General features: G+C 50.5%; 1 protein-coding gene across 1 annotated transcript in view; it reads left to right on the forward strand.

Moving 5' to 3' along the window:
- Nucleotides 1-18,830, forward strand: part of FCGBP (Fc gamma binding protein) — a gene marked incomplete at its 3' end in the record, with an annotated part of 35,002 nt that overhangs the window by 5,967 nt on the left and 10,205 nt on the right. The window contains exons 4-8 of the mRNA XM_058426177.1: nucleotides 1,673-2,920; nucleotides 5,281-5,630; nucleotides 12,049-12,619; nucleotides 14,920-15,524; nucleotides 16,458-17,025. Of these exons, the coding sequence (XP_058282160.1) occupies nucleotides 1,673-2,920; nucleotides 5,281-5,630; nucleotides 12,049-12,619; nucleotides 14,920-15,524; nucleotides 16,458-17,025 (3,342 nt within the window). The remainder of the gene's footprint in view (nucleotides 1-1,672; nucleotides 2,921-5,280; nucleotides 5,631-12,048; nucleotides 12,620-14,919; nucleotides 15,525-16,457; nucleotides 17,026-18,830) is intronic.

The following is an 18,830-nucleotide window of genomic DNA, read 5'->3' on the forward strand; positions in this document are numbered from 1 at the left end:
ACATTTTAACAATATTGTGTCTTCCAATCCATGAACATGGAATATCTTTCCATTTGTTTTTGGTGTGTGTCCTCTTCCATTTGTTTCATTACTGCTTTATAGTTTTCATTGTAGAGATCTTTCATTTATTTGGTTTATTCCTAGGTGTTTTATTTTATTTGTGGCTATTGTAAATGGGATTACTTTCCTTTTTTTTCAGATTGTTTGCTGTTAGCATATAGAAATGCTACTGATTTTTGTATGCTGATTTTGTATCCTGCAAGTTTAGTGAAGTTGTTTATCAGTTCTAATAGCTTCTTGATGAAGTCTTTAGGAGTCTTTAGGTTTTCTTTCTTTCTTTTTTTTTTTTTTTTGAGATGGAGTTTTGCTCTTGTTGCCCAGGCTGGAGTGCAATGGTGCCATCTTGGCTCCCTACCTTCTCCACCTCCCAGGTTCAAGCAATTCTCCTGCTTCAACCTCCCGAGTAGCTGGGATTACAGGTGTCTGCCACCATGCCAGGCTAATTTTTTTTTTTTTGTATTTTTAATAGGGACAGTTTTCACCATGTTGGCCAGGATGGTCTCAATCTCTTGACCTCTTGATCTGCCCACCTCGGCCTCCCAAAGTGCTGGGATTACAGGCTTGAGCCACTGCACCCAGCCAAAGTTGTTTTTTTTTGAGACAGAGTCTTGCTCTGTCATCCAGGCTGGAGTGCGGTGGCATGATCTTGGCTCACTGCAACCTCCACCTCCTGGGTTCAAGCGATTCTCTTGCCCCAGCCTCCCGAGTAGCTGGGACCACAGGTGCGTGCAACTACACCCAGCTAATTTTTGTATTTTTTTTTTTTTTAGTAGAGATTGGGTTTCACCATGTTGGCCAGGCTGGTCTTGAACTCCTGACCTCAGGTGATCCACCCACCTTGGCCTCCTAAAGTGCTGGGATTATAGGCGTGAGCTACCAAGCCCAGCTGTCTTTAGATTTTTCTAAATATAAGATTTTATCATCTGCAAACAAAGATAATTTGACCTCTCTTTTTCCATTTTGGATGCCCTTTAATTTTTTCTATTGTCTAAGTGGTTTAGCTAGGGCTAATAATAATATGTTGAAGAATAGTGGTGAAAGTGGACATCCTTGCTGTGTTCTAGATCTTAGAGCAAAGGCTTTCAGTTTTTCCCCATTCAGTATGATACCAGCTGTGGGTCTGTTGTACATGGCTTTCATCGTGTTGGGGTGTGTTCCTTCCCTACCTACTTTCTTGAGAGTTTTTACCATGAAAGCATGTTAAATTTTATCAAATGCTTTTCTGACATCAATTGAAGTGATCATATAGTTTTTGTCCTTTATTCTGTTGATAAGATGTATCACACTGATTGATTTCCATAAGCAACAACCCACTTTAGATGGTGTAGGAATGCTTCAGTTCCACAGTCGCCCCCTCCAGGACTGTTTCACACATTTATATTTCTTGCCTGGCCCCATCAGCATTTGAGTTTGAGAGCCCTGTCTAAGGTGTTTAGATTTTTGAAAAACAAAATCCAGAAAGGCTTGTAGACGAAAGCTGCATGAATCAGAAAAAAGCAAAGAGAAGGGCGGTGGGGAAAAGCCCAAGTTAATACTTCAACATGTTTCTGGGTGTAGAGCAAAAGTGGGGAGGATTGGATAAGTGGACCCACAACTGTATTTTCCCAAACAGGATTGACCCAGGAGGCTTCAGTGGACCTCAAGAACACTGGCAGGGAGGAATTCCTCACAGCCTTCCTGCAGAACTATCAGCTGGCCTACAGCAAGGCCTACCCCTGCCTCTTTATCTCCAGTCTGTCAGAGAGCCCCACTTCAGTCTCCATCCTCAGCCAGGCAGACAACACCTCAAAGAATGTCACAGTGAGGCCCGGGGAGTCGGTCATGGTCAACATCAGTGCCAAGGCTGAGATGATAGGCAGCAAGATCTTCCAGCATGCGGTGGTGATCCATTCTGACCATGCCATCTCTGTGCAGGCACTAAATGCCAAGCCCGACACAGCGGAGCTGACACTGCTGCGGCCCATCCAGGCCCTAGGCACCGAGTACTTTGTGCTCACACCCCCCGGCACCTCAGCCAGGAATGTCAAGGAGTTTGCCGTGGTGGCCGGTGCCTCAGGTGCCTCGGTCAGTGTCACGCTGAAGGGGTCAGTGACATTCAACGGCAACTTCTATCCAGCAGGCAGTGTCCTAAGAGTGACTCTACAGCCCTACAATGTGGCCCAGCTACAGAGCTCAATGGATCTCTCAGGGTCAAAGGTCACAGCTAATAGCCCCGTGGCTGTGCTCTCTGGCCACAGCTGTGCCCAGAAACATACGACCTGCAACCATGTGGTCGAGCAGCTGCTACCCACATCTGCCTGGGGCACCCACTATGTAGTACCCACGCTGGCCTCCCAGGCTCGCTATGATTTGGCCTTCGTTGTGGCCAGCCAGGCCACAAAGCTGACCTACAACCATGGGGGTATCACTGGCTCCCGTGGGCTCCAGGCAGGTGATGTGGTAGAGTTTGAGGTCCGGCCATCCCGGCCACTCTACCTGTCTGCAAATGTGGGCATCCAGGTCCTGCTGTTTGGCACAGGTGCCATAAGGAATGAAGTGACTTATGACCCCTACCTGGTCCTGATCCCAGATGTGGCAGCCTACTGCCCTGCCTATGTGGTCAAGAGTGTACCAGGCTCTGAGGGCGTGGCCCTGGCGGTGGCACAGACGAAGGCTATCAGCGGGCTGACCATAGATGGGCATGCAGTGGGGGCCAAGCTCACCTGGGAGGCTGTGCCAGGCAGTGAGTTCTCGTACGCTGAAGTGGAGCTCGGCACAGCTGACACGATCCACACGGCGGAGGCCACCACCAACTTCGGGCTGCTCACCTTCGGGCTGGCCAAGGCTATAGGCTACGCAACAGCAGCTGATTGCGGCCGGAGTGAGTAATGGAAAATGTCCCCTGGTCCTGTCCACCTGGTGACCGCTTTTCTACCCACCTACTCCTCTGTGGCTTTCGGGATCCTGGTTGTCCTCCCCTCACTTCCCTTCTCTGCGACATCCTTCCTCAAGTCTTCTCAGCCCCTCCCATCCTCCCAGAAACAATATTCTAAATATTTAGCAACCAGGGAGAGCTGGGGCACTACCAGTCAGAAGAGACAGCAGCCAGAGCACTGTGACAGGGTCCTGAAGCCCCCATCATGCTGGCATCAGCCCCTGTCTGTTGGTTTGTTCTGGAAAGGGCCCTAGGGGAGAGCCAGGGTGCTGAGAAGGAGGGATCTTTGGGGTTGCGGGGGACAGTCAGGTCAGCAGCTTCTTACCAACCAGTTTGGAAATATTTTGATATTTCAGCAACTGACATAGCCACACCAGTTGCTAAGCCACTCTCCACACCTCATGTAGGAATGTTGATACCCAAACTTAGGAGGTCTAAATGTATGATAATAAGATGACTACGTGTTGGGGAGGGGGAGTATCTTGCAATCTTTCTAGGTGTTTAATGTGTTTTTGACACAGTTAATGTATACGACCTGGCAGTTTGTGTGACCTCAGGCTCAGCCCGTGAGACGCTGTCAGTGTAGTGCAGGGTCCCAGGGTTCAAATCCCAGCTCTACTGTGTGATTTTGGATAAGTGACTTCATCTCTCTGGGCTTCAGTTTCCACATCTGTAAAATGGGAATAACTGCTTCTCCCTCAAAACTTTTTTTGTCTTAGAGACAGGGTGTCACTCTGTCACTCGGGCTGGAGTGCAGTGGTGTGATCACAGCTCACTGTAGCCTCGAACTCTTGGACTAAAGCAATCCTCCCTCAGCCTCCCAAGTAGCTGAGACTATAGGCATGCACCACCACACCCAGCTAATTTTTAATTTATATTTTGTAGAGATAGGGTCTTGCCATGTTGCCCAGGCTGGTCTCAAACTCCTGGGCTCAAGCGATCCTCCCGCCTCAGCCTCTCGAAGGGCTGGAATTACAGGCCCGAGCCACCACACCGAGCTGCAAAAACTTTTGAGGACTGGGAGGCAGATGGAGGAAAGGCTGTTTCTTCCCATGTAGTCCCTGCCACGCTAAGACTGTGGCGTTCCTGGTCCCTTACCCTCCAAGGCATGGAAGCCACCCAACTTTAAGGAGCCACTTTGGGCTTGAGAAATAGAATGAGGGATCAGTGGGTGATTAATTATAATGGGTAACACTCCATTTAACACCTAGGTTCAGTTCTAAAGCTTTCTCAAGTCTTAGCTTATTTAATCCTAACACCCCTCACCAAGATCCCTACGAAGGAGGTATTATTATCACCCCCCATGTTACAAATGAGGAAACTGAGGCAGAGGGAGTTTAAGGCCACTTGCCCAGTGTCTCAGAGCCAGTTGGTTGAGCCAGGATTCCTACCTAGGCGGCCTGAGTCGGTAGTCCTTTTCATCCTGCTAAAGCCTGTCTTCCATTTTCTGTCCTTAAAAAAAATCCCTTAGCTCTTTTTGACCCTGGAGGGAAGGTAGGGAAGAGGGGAAAAAGGGGAAAGGAAAACACAAATTAACATTTTAATGACTGTTTCTGCCTTTTCTTATTTACTATCTTCCCTTCTTCTAGGCTGCCCTGTGTTAAACTGGAGAATCAGAAAACCTGGGGCTTTCAGAGAGGCCTGAGCAACTGTCTCCCTGCGGGGTTCCAGACCTTGGTTTCTCCACCTTTAAAATGGGCAAAAATGGGCAGTTGTGAGCGAATTGCTCAAGCTTCCCAGGCAAGGTGGGCTCCAGGATGCCTCCCTCTGAGGCCTGAGGCAGTTTCTTCCTTCTTCCTTCTTCTTCCCCACTCCTCCTCCTCCCCCCTCCCTCCTCTTCTTCCTCCTTCTCCTCTTCTTTTTCTTCTTCTTCTTCTTCTTCTTCTTCTTCTTCTTCTTCTTCTTCTTCTTCTTCTTCGTCTTCATCTTCGTCTTCCTCTTCCTCTTCTTCTTTCTTCTTCTTTTTCTTTTCTTCTTTCTTCTTCCTTTTATTGTGAAACAGAGTCTCGCTTTGTCATGCAGGCTGGAGTGCAGTGGTGCCATCTCAGCTCACTGCAACCTTCCCCTCCTGGGTTCGAGCGATTCTCCTGCCTCAGCCTCCCGAGTAGCTGGGATTACAGGCATGTGCCACCACGGTCTGCTAATTTTTGTATTTTTAATGGAGACGGGGTTTCACTATGTTGGGCAGGCTGGTCTCGAACTCCTGACCTCAAGTGATCTGCCCGCCTCGGCCTCCCAAAGTGCCGGGATTACAACCCCGTGGACACTTCTGATTCTCTATTTTCACCGTTCCTTTCCCTCCCCAGCTGTACTGTCCCCAGTGGAGCCCTCCTGCGAAGGCGTGCAGTGCGCAGCCGGGCAGCGCTGCCAGGTGGTAGGCGGGAAGGCCGAGTGTGTGGCGGAGTCCACCGCGGTCTGCCGCGCCCAGGGCGACCCCCATTACACCACCTTCGACGGCCGTCGCTACGACATGATGGGCACCTGTTCGTACACGATGGCGGAGCTGTGCAGCGAGGACGAAACCCTGCCCGCCTTCAGCGTGGAGGCCAAGAACGAGCACCGGGGCAGCCGCCGCGTCTCCTACGTGGGTCTCGTCACTGTGCACGCCTACAGCCACTCCGTGTCGCTGACCCGCGGGGAAGTTGGCTTCGTCCTGGTGAGTACCTGGAGGCTTCGGGGCGTTAACATCCATGAGCTGCGGGTCCGAAGGCGGAGGCAAAGCCCGATGGCCGAACTCAAACCAGGGTGCAGAGAAGTGGGCCATGGGGTTGGAGGGTGGGGAGGCAGATTTGAAAATCAGTAGCAGGACCTTAGAACCCTGCCCTCCAGCCATCCCACGTCTAGAAATTTAAAGGATAATCAGAGACAGTGACGGGGGGGCGGGGGGGGGAAATGCCAACATGGTTTATAATAGCATAAAACAAAAACAAACAAACAAAAAGTTATCCAGCAATAGGGGATTTACGTTGACCAAATAACTAAATTTAATGAGCACCTGCTATGCACCAGATATGTTTCTTAGCACTTTTCTCATCTTAATGAATTTAATGCTCACAAACTCTGTGCAGGAGGCATTATTATTATGAACATGTTCAGATTGGGAAACTGAGGTTGAGATAGGCTAGTGACTTCCCCAGGGCTCAGAGCTAGTAAGAGGTGGAGCTAAGGGCACAGGCATGCTGGCTCTGGAGTCCCTGCTCTTAATCCCTCAGCTGTCCTGACTCTGGTAAATGCATTTCTACTCAGTTCATACGAATAACAGCAGTCTAGAGCAATTACTTCCTTTTTTCTCACCATGTTGTTATGAAAAAGTTAAAATGTCCAAAGTTGAAATTCTTATACAGTGAATGCTCATATGCCAATCGCCTAGATTTTTCTTTCTTTTTTCTTTCTTTCTTTCTTTTTTTTTTTTTTTTGAGACAGAGTCTCACTCTGTCGCCCAGGATGGAGTGTGCAGCCGCAGGATCAGGTTCAAGCGATTCTCCTGCCTCAGCCTCCCGAGTAGCTGGGATGACAGGCATGTGCCACCATGTCTGGCTGATTTTTGTATTTTTGTAGAGAGGGGTTTCACTATGTTGGCCAGGCTGGTCTGGAACTCCTGGCCTCAACTGATCAGCCTGCCTCAGCCTCCCAAAGTGCTGAGATTACAGGTGCCAATCATCTAGATTCTAAACACTGTACTCTTCTTGATTGATCACACACTGATCCATCGGTTCATCCCTCTGTCCATTCCACAATCTCTCTTATTTTTTATGCACTTCAAAGTTCCAAACATGAGTACATATCACCCAGAAGACTTCACCATGTCATTAACTAGAATACAATATTTTCACACTTCTTTCGGCTGATTTTGGAGGTGAAATTTATATATAACAAAAATCATAAATCTTAACTGTATAATTCACCTTTGGCAAATGTGTAACCAAATTGCCCATTAAGATACAGAATTTTTTTTTACCTGGGAAAATTCCCTCATGTGCCTTACCAAACAGTCCCCAACCTACTCCTGGAAATGATCACAGTTCTGATTTTTTTTTCTTCCAGCATAGATTAGTTTTGCCTGTTCAATAACTTCAGGACCGGGCGCAATGGCTCATGCCTATAATCCCAGCACTTTGGGAGGCTGAGGCGGGTGGATCACTTGAGGTCAGGAGTTAGAGACCAGCCTGGCCAACATGGCGAAACCCCATCTCTAGTAAGAGTACAAAAATTTGCTGGGCATGGTGGTGCATGCCTGAAATTCCAGCTACTCGGGAGGCTAAGGCAGGAGAATCGCTTGAATCTAGGAGGCGGAGGTTGTAGTGAGCCAAGATTGCACCATTGCACTCCAGCCTGGGTGACAGAGTGAGACTCTGTCTCAAAAAAAAAAAAAAAAAAATATATATATATATATATATATATAGAGAGAGAGAGAGAGAGAGAGAGAGAATATACTTTTGTACATATATACATATATACACACACATATGTACATATATATGTATATATATATATGTTGTGTTCTCTACTTTGTGCTTTTTGCACTTAGCAGTACATTCTGGAACAGTTTCTCTATCAATGCAGAGGGAGCCTCTATTTTTTTTTAACATCTGCACAATTCTTTATATGGATATGAATACCATAGTTCATTCAACCAGTCCCCTGTGGATGGACACATTGTTCACTATTACAAACAATACTGCAATGAATATTTTTTTGATTTTTTTTTTTTTTTTTTTTGAGACAAGGTCTTGCCCTGTTGCCCAGGCTGAAGTGCAGTGGTGTGATTATAGCTCACTTCAACCTCAAACTCCTGGGCTCAAGCAATCCTCCAGCCTTGGCCTTCCAAGTAGCTGGGACTACAGTCTCATGCCACTATACTGGGCTAAGTATTTTTATTTTTAGTAGCGATAAGTCTCGCTATGTTGCCCAGGCTAGTCTCGAACTCCTGGTCTCAAGTGATCCTCCCACCTTGGCCTCCCAAAGTTCTGGGATTAGAGGCATGAGCCCCTGTATCTGACCTGCAATAAATATTCTTGTACCTCCCTGATTTTGTGAGCGTGCAGGTAGATCTCTGCGATTAATAATCAGTTGGTGAGAGTAGGTGTTCTTCAGCCCTGGAGGGGTTGAGCGCAAGTTCAGGCAGACTTCATATCCCTTGAAATTATATACAGAATTTTATACCTCTCTCTGAAAAACTACTTTTTTTTTTTTTTTTTTTTGAGACAGAGTCTCGCTCTGTTGCCCAGGCTGGAGTGCAGTGGCATGATCTCGGCTCAGTGCAACCTCCGCCTCCTGGGTTCAAGCGATTCTCCTGCCTCAGCCTCCCAATTAGCTGGGACTACAGGCACATGCCACCACACCCAGCTAATTTTTTGTATTTTTAGTAGAGCTGGGGTTTCGTTGTGTTAGCCAGGATGGTCTTGATCTCCTGACCTTGTGATCCGCCCACCTCGGCCTCCCAAAGTGTTGGGATTAAAGGCATGAGCCACCGCGCCCGGCCTTACTTTTTTTTTTTGTCAGATCCTCACAGAGGTCAGTGACTTGACAAAGGTGTGGAGCTACTGTCAGAATCGTAGTAGGATACTCACAAGACATTGTCAGGAGAGGAGTTGATGAAATAGTGACTTCAGCATGGTCTTTTCTTTCTAAGTGTAAATATATCTAAAGGTAGGAAAAAACTCAACAGGATTTATACATTTGTATGTGTGTGCCTACAGGGTGATTTTTTCTCATTTTTGCTCATGTGCATTTTCTGTTTTCTGTAATGAACTAATATTCTTTGTGTCATTTAAAAATGGAGATTGGCCGGGCGTGGTAGCTTACACCTGTGATCCCAGTACTTTGGGAGGCTGAGGCTGGAAGATTACTTGAGCTCAGAAATTTGAGACCAGCCCGGGCAACATAGGGAGACCCTATCTCTACCAAAAAAAAAAAAAAAAAAAAATAGCTGGGTGTGGTGGCGCCTGCCTATGGTCCCAGCTACTTGGGAGGCTGAGGCAGGAAGATGGCTTGAGCCCAGGAGGTCGAGGCTGCAGTGAGCTATGATGCTGCTACAACACTGCAGACTGGGCGACAGAGCAAAACTGTCTCCAAAAAATATGTAAATAAAAAAATAGAAAAATTCAAATGGGGATCACTGGACTTAGGGGAGAGACAGATTTGAGCAGCCATCCTGGACTGAGAGCTCTGAGCATGGGGCCATGGCCTGTCTCCATCACTGCAGTGTCTAAAGCACCAGCTGGCACAGAGCAGGCCACGCAGTGGGACTCACAGAAGCTTTGCTGGGAGCCGGAATGAGTGAATGCTCTGTCTTCCTTCTGGGCCATTGCTCATGCTGTCCTCTCTCCTGTTGCTCCTTTTTTCATATTCTATCCTCTTGGCTAAGACTTTCTCCACTTCAAGTCTCAGCTCTGGCACAGCTCAGAGAATGTGTAAAGAAAGAGTAAGAAAGAGATGCCCAGGCTGGGTGTGGCGGGCTCACACCTATAATCCCAGCACTTTAGGAGGCCGAGGTGGGAGGCTTGCTTGAGCCAGGAGCTCCAGACCAGCCTGGACAACATAGTGAGACCCCATCTCTAATTAAAATTTTTTTTTATTAATTAAAAAAAAAAAGAGGCTGGGCACGGTGGCTCATGCCTGTAATCCCAGCACTTTGGGAGGCTGAACAGGGGTGGGCAGATCACTTGAGATCAGGAGTTCAAGACCAGTCTGGCCAACATGGCGAAACCCCATCTCTACTAAAAATACAAAAATTAGCTGGGCGTGGTGGCACGTGCCTGTAATCCCAGGTGGGAGGATCACTTGAACCTGGGAGGCAGAGGTTGCAGTGAACCGAGATCGTGCCACTGCAGCCCAGCCTTGGTGACAGAGCAAGATTCTATCTCAAAAAAAAAAAAAAAAAATGATGCCCCCCGGCACAGAGAGACATAGTTCTTATCTCCTGGTTCTTAGTCAGACTTCAGGCTTCTATAACACCAGAGCCTGGGAGGCTTATAAACAACACAACCTTGTCTCTCTGTTCTGGAGGCTGGAAGTCCAAGATGAGGTTACCAGCACTGCCAGGTTCAGCTGAGGGTGCTGTTCCAGGTTGCAGATGGCCTACTTCTCCTTGTATCCTCACACAGTGGAAAGCGGACCCGAGAGCTCTCTGAGGCTTCTGTCATAAGGGCACTAATCCCATTCATGAGGGTGCCACCCTCAGGACCTAATCACTTCCCAAAGGCCTTCCCCCACTCTTAATACCATCATGTTGGGTGTTAAGATTTCAACATGTGGGCTTTGCAGGAGACACAGATATTGAGTCCATAACACCAAGCCAGATGGACTGGCCAGGATCTCTGTCCACTCAGGACATTTGAATGGGAATATCCTCCTCCCTCCCGATTTTCCTGGCTCTCTCTCTCTTACTGGTCCTTTAAGGCTCAGCACAACTATTCTTTCCTCTGGGAAGCCTTCCCTGACCAGCAAGGTTAGATCTGGCCATTTTTCTAGGTTTTCACAGCCTCCTATCTCCCCACTATCCCAGCTCTGAGCCCTCAGCCTGTACCTCCCCTATCCCATCCTTGACCCCTCCGCCTGGGCCTTTCTGATCCTGGCCTTGACTTTTCTGCCTGTGCTTCTCGCATCTCTGCCCTGACCCCTCTGAGCTCTCACTGTCTGGTGATGTGTCTGTTTCTCCCAGTGGACTGGGAGCCACATGAGGGTAGGGCCTGGGGCTGTCTCCACCACTTTCGTATTCCCAGGATCTCCCAGCCCAAGGCCAGGCACAGAGTGAGTGCCCAGTGAATGTTTATTAAATGCAGCAGTGACTCATTTCACTTAGTGAGTGCCTGGGATTCTACCAGGCCCTGTTCTACGCACTGGGGATAAAGCAGTGATCAAAGCAGACCCAAACCCTTGTCTTTGTGGAGCTGCCATTCTGATAGAGTAAGACAGATGATAAACATGGTCAATTTGTGAATTATATTTCAGAAGGCCAGATGCTATAGAAAAAAAAGGAAAGCAGGGAAGGAGGATATGGAGTAGGGAGAGGCTGCCTTTTTTTTTTTTTTTTTTAAGACAGAGTCTCACTCTGGCACCATCTTGGCTCACTGCAGCCTCCACCTCCTGGGTTAAAGCAATTCTCCTGCCCCAGCCACCTGAGTAGCTGGGATTACAGGCGTGCCCCACCACACCCAGCTAATTTTTATATTTTTAGTAGAGACAGGGTTTCACCATGTTGACCAGGCTGGTGTCAAACTCCTGACATCAAGTGATCCACCCAACTCAGCCTTCCAAAGTACTGGGATTACAGGCGTGAGCCACTGCGCCCGGCCCAACGCTGCCATTTAAAAAGGGGTATAGGCTGGGTCCCATGAGTCATGCCTGTAATTCCAGCACTTTGGGAGGCTGAGGCAGGAGGATTGCTTGAGGCCAAGAGTTGAGATCAGCCTGGGCAACATAGCAAGACCTTATCTCTATAAAACAAAACAAAACAAAACAAACAAACCATAAAATAAAATCATAAAATAGGGCGGTCAGGGAAGGCTTGAGTCAGTGACATTTGAGCAAATACTCTTTTTCTATATTCTCCAATTTAAAACTTTTAATTAAAAAGTAGACTTTAATGTCGAAAATGCAAACTTGGGGAGGGCAGAAAGACCACACACAAGGCTGTCACTTCACACTTGGAGGGTCGCACAGCAGCCGGGCAGAGGCACTACTCACTTCCCAGACGGTGGGGCAGCCAGGAAAAGGTGCTCCTCACTTCCCAGACGGTAGGGCGGCTGGGCAGAGGCCCTCCTCACTTCCCAGATGGTGGGACGGCCGGGCAGAGGCGCTCCTCACTTCCCAGATGGTGCAGTGACCAGGCAGAGGGGCACCTCACTGAGCAAATATTTTATAGGAGGTACGGGAGTGAGTCACATGCGTGTCTGCAGAAAGAACATTTCAGGCCACAGGTACTGCAAGAGGCAAAGTCTCTAATGGTGGCAGTAGCAGAAATAATGAGTCCCAATGCAGCCAGAGCAGGGGAGCAGGTGGGAGGCCCAGAGATGAGGGCTGGAGGCCAGATGGCACAGGAGCCTGACCACCTCTCTTCACCCGCTCTGCAGGTTGACAACCAACGCTCGCGCCTGCCAGTCTCCCTGAGTGAGGGTCGCCTGCGTGTGTACCAGAGCGGACCACGGGCCGTGGTGGAGCTGGTCTTTGGGCTGGTGGTCACTTATGACTGGGACTGCCAGCTGGCACTCAGCCTGCCCGCACGCTTCCAAGACCAGGTGTGCGGGCTGTGTGGCAACTATAATGGTGACCCAGCAGACGATTTCCTCATGCCTGACGGGGCTCTGGCTCCTGACGCCGTGGAGTTCGCAAGTAGCTGGAAGCTGGATGATGGGGACTACCTGTGTGAGGACGGCTGCCAGAACAACTGTCCCGCCTGCACCCCGGGCCAGGCCCAACACTATGAGGGCGACCGACTCTGTGGCTTGCTGACCAAGCTCAATGGCCCCTTCGCTGTCTGCCATGACACCCTGGACCCCAGGCCCTTCCTGGAGCAGTGTGTATATGACCTGTGTGTGGTCGGTGGGGAACGGCTCAGCCTGTGCCGTGGCCTCAGCGCCTATGCCCAGGCCTGTCTGGAGCTTGGCATCTCGGTTGGGGACTGGAGATCACCAGCCAACTGCCGTGAGTGATGCCCTGGGTGGGGGCTGGGAGCATACAGTGAGGGGCAGGAGATCCCTAGCATCTGCTCAATATCTGAGAAGTTATTGTGGTTCAGCCTGGTGCTGGGCAATGCCAGGGGCCTAGTGATGGCCAAGACAGCCAGCTCTGTCCACAAAGAGCCTAAGGTTGGAGAGACGTTTCACTAGACATTGACAGTCTAGAAGGGTCCAGGCAGGATGGGGAGGCCCACTCGGAGGGGTTGGGGCCAGGATGGGAGAGAGACAGGCAGATGAGTCAGGGCTGGGATTGCGGGGAACACAGGCAGAGGGGTCGGGGCCAGGATGGAGGAAGTCAGTGGGGCTATGGGAAACCAGAGGAGGTTCCTGGCCCAGCCTGGGGAGCAGGGGTGGTCAGGGAGGGTTTTCTAGAAAAAGGGATGTCCAATTTGAAACCCATAAGAGGGGCTGGAAGTTGCCAAGAGAAAGAGGAGGAAGTGAGTTGCAGGCCCAGAGAACAGCATGCTCAAAGGCTTGGCAGGACGAGAATTCTTGTCTGCAGAATCCCAACACAGAGACGTGACGTCTCTTGCTCTGCCTATAGCCCTCCCATGACTCCCATTGCCCTCTAGATAAAGTCCAGGCTCTTTAGCCAGGTGTCCGTCTGCTTAATCATTCACTCATTCATTCCACAAGCATTCCTTGAACCCCCGCCTGCCCCCTATGCATGCTAATGATATTGAAGACACAGTGAGGACCAGCATAAATCTGTTCCTGCCCTTGTGAGTGAGGCTCCTAGAGACATGTCCCAGAGGCAGAAAGGACAGGTGGGAGGGAGGAAGCGGCATCCAGGCCCAGGCCCAGAGGGAGGGGAGTAAGTACGGGGCAGACATAGAGGCCACTAGGTGTTTGTCTTGGCCAGTGCTGCATCCCCACTGCCCAGTAAGCACCCCCCCAACCCCATGCCTGGCACAAAATAGGAATCAGAGAGTTCATTTATTCTCCCATTCATTTCTGCAGTATTTCCTGAGTACCTGCTGTGCACCAGGCCCTGTCCTTGGTGCTGGGGACTCAGCAGTGATTGAGACAGATCAGGTCCCCACTCCCATAGAACTTATCTCTTAGCAGGAGGGGAGGGACACAGACAGTGAGCAGATGAACTAGGAAGTATCTTCAGAGAGGCAAAGAAACCACTTCATTCAATGACAGTGACTGTGAGGCTCGTGAAGAGGGTGATCAGGGAAGGCCTTTCTGGGCAGGTAACATTGGAGCTGAGACCAGGGTCAGGCAATGGAGTCAGCTAAGTACTAACTAACAGTGATGTCCACAGAATGTTTCCCCATAGATCAACTCATTTAATCCCCACAACAACCCTGTGAGGTCTCGACTACATTACCCCATCTTACTGATGGGGAAACTGAGGCATGGGGAGATTGGAGTCAGTGGCCGAGAAGAAGAGATCTGGGATTTGAACCCAGGCCACCTGGGCCCCAGTGGGCTTTCTGTGGAAAGGGAAGGCAGAGGGAACAGCCAATGCAAAGGCCCTGAGGTAGGAGCGTGAGGACCCAGGAGGAGGAGGCAGCTGGGGCTGGGGCACAGTGAGCCCAAGGGAGTGGGAGAAGAGGTGAGGGCTGAGAGGTGAGAGGAACAGATGGTACAGGGCCTCCTGGGGCATGGGGAGGACTCTGGCATTTACCCTGAGTGAGAGGAAGCCACAGGAGTGCTCTGAGACGGGGAGGGACCTGATCTGACCCAGACGTTCCCAGATTCCTCGGGCTGGTGTGAGGAACAGGCTGTGGGGGCAGGAGGGAGCCCAGGCAGGAGGCTGCTGCAGTGGATAGGACCAGAGGCAGATTCTGTAACTGGGTGGATTTTTTTTTTTGTGTGTGTGTGTGTGTGTGTGTGTGAGACAAAGTCTTGCTCTGCCCCAGGCTGGAGTGCAGTGGTGCCGTCTCCGCTCACTGCAACCTCTGCCTTCCGGGTTCAAGCAGTTCTCCTGCCTCAGCCTCCTGAGTAGCTCGGATTACAGGCCTGCACCAACACTCCGGGCCAATCTGGGTAGATTTTGAATATGGAGCTCACAGGACTTGCTGACAGATTGGTTGTCCAGTGAGCGTTAGGGGGTTGGCGGGGTGGAGATTAACTGCATCGCTGGGGTGTGGTGCAGGAGCACCCAGAAGGATGGCAGTGCCATTATCTGAGATGGCGAGCTCTGAGAGAGAAGCAGGGTTTGGGGAGGGAATTCCTGGGCGTTGTCCCCGACAGGGCGCCCTTTGACAGCCCCTGCTATGCCGGCCTGATCCACCCTCTCTGATCTCCCCACAGCCCTGTCCTGCCCAGCCAACAGCAGCTATGAGCTCTGCGGCCCTGCTTGCCCGGCCTCCTGCAACGGGGCTGCGGCGCCGTCCAACTGCTCCGGGCGCCCCTGCGTGGAGGGCTGCGTGTGCCTCCCAGGCTTCGTGGCCAGCGGCGGCGCCTGCGTGCCGGCCTCGTCGTGCGGCTGCACCTTCCAGGGTCTCCAGCTCGCTCCGGGCCAGGAGGTGTGGGCGGACGAGTTGTGCCAAAGGCGCTGCACCTGCAACGGCGCCACCCATCAGGTGACCTGCCGCGACACGCAGGGCTGCCCGGCGGGTGAGCGCTGCAGCGTCCAGAACGGCCTCCTAGGCTGCTACCCCGATCGCTTTGGGACCTGCCAGGGGTCCGGGGACCCACACTATGTGAGCTTGGACGGCCGGCGCTTCGACTTCATGGGCACCTGCACGTACCTGCTGGTCGGCTCATGCGGCCAGAACGCAGCGCTGCCCGCCTTCCGGGTGCTGGTGGAAAACGAGCATCGGGGCAGCCAGACTGTGAGCTACACGCGCGCCGTGCGGGTGGAGGCCCGCGGGGTGAAGGTGGCCGTGCGCCGGGAGTACCCCGGGCAAGTTCTGGTGAGCGACGTGGCGCCCAGGGCTGGGTGACGGGGCAGGAAATACCCTCTGAAGACTTGGAGTTCTGGGTGGGCCTGGGGGTGGGGGAGGCCTGTTGGAAGATTTTATTTTTTTCGTTTTCCTTTTTCCTTTTTGTGGAGAACGGAGTTGCACTAAGTTGCCCAGGCCGGTCTCCAGCTCCTGGGCTCAAGTGACCCTCCCGCCTCAAAGTGCTTCCCAAAGTGCTAGGAAGTGAGCTATGATCGTGCCACTCCACTCTGGCCTGGGTGACAGAGTGAGACCCGCGTCTCTATTTTAAAAAGGAAGCTAGTGGCTGGGCGCCGTGGCTCATGCCTGTAATCCCAGCACTTTGGGAGGCCGAGGTGGGTGGATCATCTGAGGTTTGAGACCATCCTGGCCAACATGGTGAAACTCCCTCTCTACTAAAAATAGAAAAAAAAATTAGCCAGGTGCAGTGGCTCACACCTGTAATCCCAGCTATTAGGGAGGCTGAGGGAGAATTGCTTGAACCCAGGAGGCAGAGGTTGTAGTGAGCCAAGATTGCGCCGCTGCACTCCAGCCTGGGCAACAGAGTGAGACCCTGTCAAAAAAAAAAAAAAAAAAAGGAAGCTAGTATGGTTGCAGCAGCTTGAGTGAGAGGGACAGTGAGAAGAGGTGAGGCGAGGGAGGTAGTGGGGAGATAGACAGATCATGTAGGTTTTGAAGGCCGTGGGTGAGGCATTTGGATTTAAGCTGGTGCTTTAGGAATGAAGAGGGGTGAATGGTGAGCCAGGCAGAGGGAACAGCAAGTGCAAAGGCCTTGAGGTGGGACTGAGCGTAATATGTCCAAGAGACTAGCAAGGAGGTCAGGGTAGCTGGAGGTGAGTGAATTGAAGGGTGGGCCACAGAGCTATGAATACCCTGACCAGGTGGCCCTCTTGCATCTCCACCCAGGTGGATGACATCCTTCAGTACCTGCCCTTCCAAGCAGCAGATGGGCAGGTGCAGGTGTTCCGCCAGGGCAGGGATGCCGTCGTGCGCACGGACTTTGGCCTGACCGTCACCTATGACTGGAATGCACGAGTGACTGCCAAGGTGCCCAGCAGCTATGCTGAGGCCCTGTGTGGACTCTGTGGGAACTTCAATGGGGACCCAGCTGACGACCTGGCTCTGCGGGGCGGGGGTCAAGCTGCCAATGCACTGGCCTTTGGGAACAGCTGGCAAGAAGAGACAAGGCCCGGCTGTGGAGCAACTGAACCGGGTGACTGTCCCAAGCTGGACTCCCTGGTGGCCCAGCAGCTGCAGAGCAAGAATGAGTGTGGAATCCTTGCCGACCCCAAGGGGCCCTTCCGGGAGTGCCACAGCAAGCTGGACCCCCAGGGTGCCATGCGCGACTGTGTCTATGACCGCTGCCTGCTGCCAGGCCAGTCTGGGCCACTGTGTGACGCACTGGCCACCTACGCTGCTGCATGCCAGGCTGCTGGAGCCACAGTGCACCCCTGGAGGAGTAAAGAACTTTGCCGTGAGTACCGAAAGTGGCAACTGGGGGACTCAGCCTTATATATATATATTCATTAATGTATACATATCATTAATTCATTTAATCCTTATAATAGCCCTATGAGGTAGGGATTGTGGTTATACTCATTTAACAGATGAAGAAATTGAGGTTCAGAAAGGTTCAGTTACACACCTGGGATCATGACAGCTAGAAAATCACAGATGGTGGGCATGCAGTTGGTATTTTTTTTTTTAGATGGAGTCTTGCTCTGTCACCAGGCTGGAGTGCAGTGGCGCGATCTTGGCTCACTGCAACCTCTGACTCTCTGGTTCAAGCTGTTCTCCTGCCTCAGCCTCCAGAGTAGCTGGGATTACAGGCATGTGCCACCACGCCCAGCTAATTTTTGTATTTTTAGTAGAGATGGGGTTTCACCACGTTGGCCAGGATGGTCTCGATCTCCTGACCACGTGATCCGCCCACCTCAGCCTCCCAAAGTGCTGGATTACAGGCATGAGCCACCATGCCCAGCAGCAGTTGGTATTTGTAAAATGACTGAGTACACCTGGTGGCCCAAGGTCTGATTCCCACATAACAGCTGTCATTGAGATGTGAACAACAGTATTGTCATTAGGAGTCTCATCCCCTCTCTGGTTCTTTTTGGTCCCCATCTATCCTACCTCACTTATTTACATCTGCCTGACCCCTTGGGCAGTCAGTTTGAGAGCCTTGTTTCAGAGGTGGGTGCATGAATGGTTTTCCAACACCTTTGCTTGCCTATGAAAGAAGTTTGAAGAGCCTTGCATCCTCTCACCTGATTTTTTTTTAAGATAGGGTCTTGCTCTGTTGCCTAGGCTGGAGTGCAGTGGTGCAATCATAGCTTACTGCAGCCTGAAACTCCTGGGCTCAAGTGATTCTCCTGCCTCAGCCTCCTGAGTAGCTGAAACGGCAGGCTTGCACCACCATCCCCAGCTAATTTTTAAAATATTTTTTATAGAGACAGAGTTTTGATATTTTGTCCAGGCTGGTCTTGAGCTCCTGAGCTCAAGCAATCCTCCTGCCTCGGCCTCTCAAAATACTAGGATTACAGGTGGAGCCATCATACCAGTTTCCTCTCACCTGATTTTTAATTTTAAAGATTTATTATTGAAATATAATACAGATATTTAAAAATATGTACATATCATAAGCTAACAGCTTGATCAGTTTTCACCAAAAGAACAAATCTGTGTGAACTGTCCCAAATTCAAGAAAAAAAAAAAATCCAGGTTCCCAACCCCAAGACGTAACCACGATTCTGACTTCTAAAGTTTTTGAATTTTGGAATTAATAGAAGCATTCATGTCTAGTTTTTCACCTGAAATAATCATAAAACGTATAATTTCTAACAAATGGCAACTTCTGACTTTTAAGAACCTTTTTTTTTTTTTTGAGATGGAGTCTCACTCTGTCACCCAGGCTGGAGTGCAGTGGCACAATCTCACCTCACTGCAACCTCCTCCTCCTGGGTTCAAGCAATTCTCCTGCCTCAGCCTCCCAAGTAGCTGGGACTACAGACGCCTGCCACCATGCTTGGCTAGTTTTTTTGGTATTTTTAGTAGAGACGGGGTTTCACCATGTTGGCCAGGCTGGTTTCGAACTCCTGACCTCAAGTGATCCACCCAGCTCGGTCTCCCAAAGTGCTAGAATTATAGGCGTGAGCCACTGCACATGGCCTTAGGAAACTTTTTATTAGGGAAAAATTTAAACATACCCAAAGTAAACTAGGATAGTGAGCCAGCATATATCCATCATTTAGTTTCCACAATTATCAACATAATATTGATATT

Source organism: Hylobates moloch, unplaced genomic scaffold (assembly GCF_009828535.3).
Source record: "Hylobates moloch isolate HMO894 unplaced genomic scaffold, HMol_V3 SCAFFOLD_13, whole genome shotgun sequence".
NCBI classification, from domain to species: domain Eukaryota; kingdom Metazoa; phylum Chordata; class Mammalia; order Primates; family Hylobatidae; genus Hylobates; species Hylobates moloch.